General features: G+C 34.4%; 1 protein-coding gene across 4 annotated transcripts; it reads right to left on the bottom strand.

Moving 5' to 3' along the window:
• Positions 1–1,052: 1,052 nt before the first annotated feature.
• LOC142520731 (transcription factor TCP17-like) lies at positions 1,053–3,008 on the bottom strand. 4 transcript variants are annotated; one of them, XM_075623838.1, is made up of 2 exons: positions 2,809–3,008; positions 1,053–2,316 (listed from the first exon to the last, which is right to left on the bottom strand). In XM_075623838.1, the coding sequence occupies exon 2, from the start codon at positions 2,287–2,289 to the stop codon at positions 1,309–1,311; it is 981 nt and encodes a 326-aa protein (XP_075479953.1). In that variant the 5' UTR covers positions 2,290–2,316; positions 2,809–3,008; the 3' UTR covers positions 1,053–1,308. The 4 variants fall into 4 exon arrangements, with proteins under 4 accessions (XP_075479953.1, XP_075479951.1, XP_075479954.1 ...); XM_075623836.1 differs by having other exon boundaries at positions 1,053–2,330; positions 2,813–3,008; XM_075623839.1 differs by having other exon boundaries at positions 2,813–3,008.
• Positions 3,009–3,325: the final 317 nt, after the last annotated feature.

Below are 3,325 nucleotides of genomic sequence, written 5' to 3'. Positions count from 1 at the left end.
ACTTTGAAACTCAACTCCCATGTACATATGTGAGTGATTATACGTGAGGATTTAATCAATTACAATGTGTATCTCACAAATGTATCCTCACACTTGAGCTTACTTTCATTCTAGTTTTTTCATGTAGAGTGCTTATGCTTTGAATTCCCTTCAAAAGCTTGTATTTGCTCTTCAAAATGTTGTATTTATAGACTCCAAGAATGATATATACGTTAGACACAAGAATATTATTGTTTGGAAAATTTTCTATACTGTTTCCGATATTGAAATGGTCATTTCCGCCTTACTGGCTACTTTTCTTGAGTCTAACTAATTTTGAGGTCCGCTGCCAGCTGAGTTCGTCACTAGACTGATAATTCAATTGGGTTCGTCAGCTATACTGGATTAGATTTAAGCTTGTGCATAACTAGTATGTTCATTTATCAGTATCTTAAACTCCGATGCAGACTTTGACTTGTGAAGATGATTTATAGATCATTATCTTAGCTTCGTAATGTATACTGAATTGTTCAATTTGGATAAACGAGCTAATCAAGCTGACCAGAATACCACAATTGCTCATACTCGACTGATCCTTGCTGATAAGCCAAACTGATGAGACTTGCTGACATCGATCGGTTTGCCTAGATAAAATCCGATTTAGCCAAACTGACGTGAGATACAAGTAGTCCCAAATTGAGTTTTCTGTTCATTCATTTTGTCGGCTGGTCATTTGCATCACCGAGCCGTGAGATATCATTGAAACAACGCTGCTTGCTAGATTCTCAATTTGGCTTAATTTTAGTTTCAGCTTCCATCTTGAGTTAGCAGCTTCACGCTTAAGTAAATATGTTAGAAGCACAATAAAAAAATTTTTTATCATCAAAATTAAGATTTTTAAAGTTTCTAAACCCAACAGATATGGAGATTTACTACAAATAAAATTATAAAGTTCATATAAAATATATCCCCCAATGTATTAAATTTTCTATCCATTTTCCTGCAAGCAGTATATGAATCTAATTTTCTAAAAAATAAAATGTCTGCATGACAAAAGATAATATTGTTTTTTTGTAAAATCCAAAAATGAACCTGACAAAGATAATATACGTACAAACTGTATATATAAATAATTAATAGTCACATAGTTTTAAGTGTATATAATAATATGTTTTCATATATTATCCAAGCATTGATATAACAGTATGTAACAAAGACAAAGAATTATGCTGCTTACTGTGTAGGACAATTATTTGTAAAGTTGCTGCAGGAAACCTGTGCGAGTCCCTTGGAATTAATGTTTCTTCTGTGTAATGCCTATAAGAAAATTTATTGTCTTCGAGAATTTATGTTGTCTTTATCTCCCCTTTCAGTTTTGTTGTCCTGTGATCGAACTGTGGTTTTCAAGTTCATGTTCAATCCATCTGAGTTCAGTGGAGGACTAATCAAGTTAAAGGTTGGATTTTGTTGCTGTAAATGATTGATTTGCCTCATATCACTCTCCATTGATGTGGAGATATATGGAGGATTGAAGGGTGGGACAATGGAAGGTAAAAAGAGCTGAGGATTCGAAGACACGGAAGGCGTGAGATTGTTGTGGGCTATTGGATGAGCTTGATCGGTTTGATTCGGCAACGAAAACCCTCCTCCGAATTGGGATAAAGATAGGCTTGAAGGATCCCAATTGTGGAAAAAAGAGTTGTATGACATGTTTGGAAAAGAGGGTTGTTGGCTGTTTAATGGGAACAAGTTCTGAGCCACAAATCCCCCGAAAACCTCTTGGTTTTCTTGATCTTGGTGCGGTGAGATCCACTTCTCTTTCTGATCAACCAAAATCATCCTTTCTTTTGCTTGATTGATTCCCAAAAAGGGTTGATCTGTGGTGAGAAAATTATGAGAGAGGGATACTATTTGAGGGTTAGAAGATGATTCATGTGAAGTATTGTTTATAGGTATAGCTGGAAGAGGAGGAAGCTTATCGATTTCGACTTTCGTTGCATCCAGCAGCCAATCTACAACTTTACTAGGTTGGCTTAACCCAAGCCTGTCTTGAAGTTCATATAACAGAACCGCAGTAGGCACCGAAAGCCTAATTCGACGATCCCTTAATCCCCTTATGGTACACACTTTGCTGTGTCTGTCTTTACCTCCAAAAGCGCGCGATACGCGAACAATTCTCGGGTTTTTGTAGCTTGACCATTGTCTTGAAGAAGATGCAGTAATATTAATCTTGGGAAACTCGATGTTTTTCCTATCATCCAGTTCTTTTTCCGTCCGAGTGCTGTCTTTTTCTCTTGAATTCATGATCATAGAGTTGGTTGTTTCATGATCATCAACCTGCAAGAAATCAACTGAACCGACAGAAAGCTTTTCAGTTCATTTTGGAAAATAATTTTGTTGCTAAATTCTTTTATTTTGTACAGAAATATACAATAATAATCATTCGATAAATTATTGGCTATATCTAAGCATGATTTCTGATCGAAATTCAGAACAATCCCTCATCTTGACTCAAGAACATATTTTCAGACAGGAAATTCATAGATTTTCAAGGAACAAACTAACGGATCAAAAACAAACATAACGTATTGAAATCAGAAAAACGTGCAGTATAATTCAAGAGAGAGTGACAATTAGGGTTAGAAATACTTGAACTCGAGAATCTTTTTCAGATATATATATATATATATATATATAATTATATATGATAAAAAGCTCAAAAAACTCTTTGAAGAAGTGATTTTCAGCTTAAATATATGGGATCTAAAAACCCAAAAAAAATGAAAACATTCAGACAACAGAACAAAGAACGTCAAAACAAGAACATACTCACGATTCAGCATAAACGGCGATTAGCCCGAATCGTTTCTCTTTACGACTACAAATCCATGGAGAGTTTCAAGTAGGTTTTTCAGCGGAGTATTACACAGTCAAATAGGAGAAAGAAGAATATCACTATGCCATGTTTCCAGGGAAATATAAAAGGAAAAGAGAAAAGGAAAGGTATGGGACATTTGCAACCATGTGTGGCATTTAAGCATATATAAATGACACAAAATACCTGAAATTTGAACCATACTTTCGGGAAAATTTAATTCCTTTGCGATTTTGATGTTTTATGTAGTCAAATTATTATATTAATTATGTATCTTTCAATTTTTGATAATTTTTAGTCTTTATTTATCAAAAGTCCCGATGGAAAGGATACAACACACCAGCATCATGTTGGCTATATCAGCATCACATCGGTGTCACATTGATTATATTCATAGATATAATTATTGTATAAAAAAAATATGACGAGCTAAAACTGAAACTTGACAACATGATTAAAATCGCAATAGAC

The sequence above is a fragment of the Primulina tabacum genome, chromosome 12 (genome assembly GCF_025594145.1).
Source record: "Primulina tabacum isolate GXHZ01 chromosome 12, ASM2559414v2, whole genome shotgun sequence".
Classification (NCBI taxonomy): Eukaryota; Viridiplantae; Streptophyta; class Magnoliopsida; order Lamiales; family Gesneriaceae; genus Primulina; species Primulina tabacum.
The sequence above is the reverse complement of the archived record's forward strand: the minus strand, read 5'-3'. Positions and strand labels throughout refer to the sequence as shown.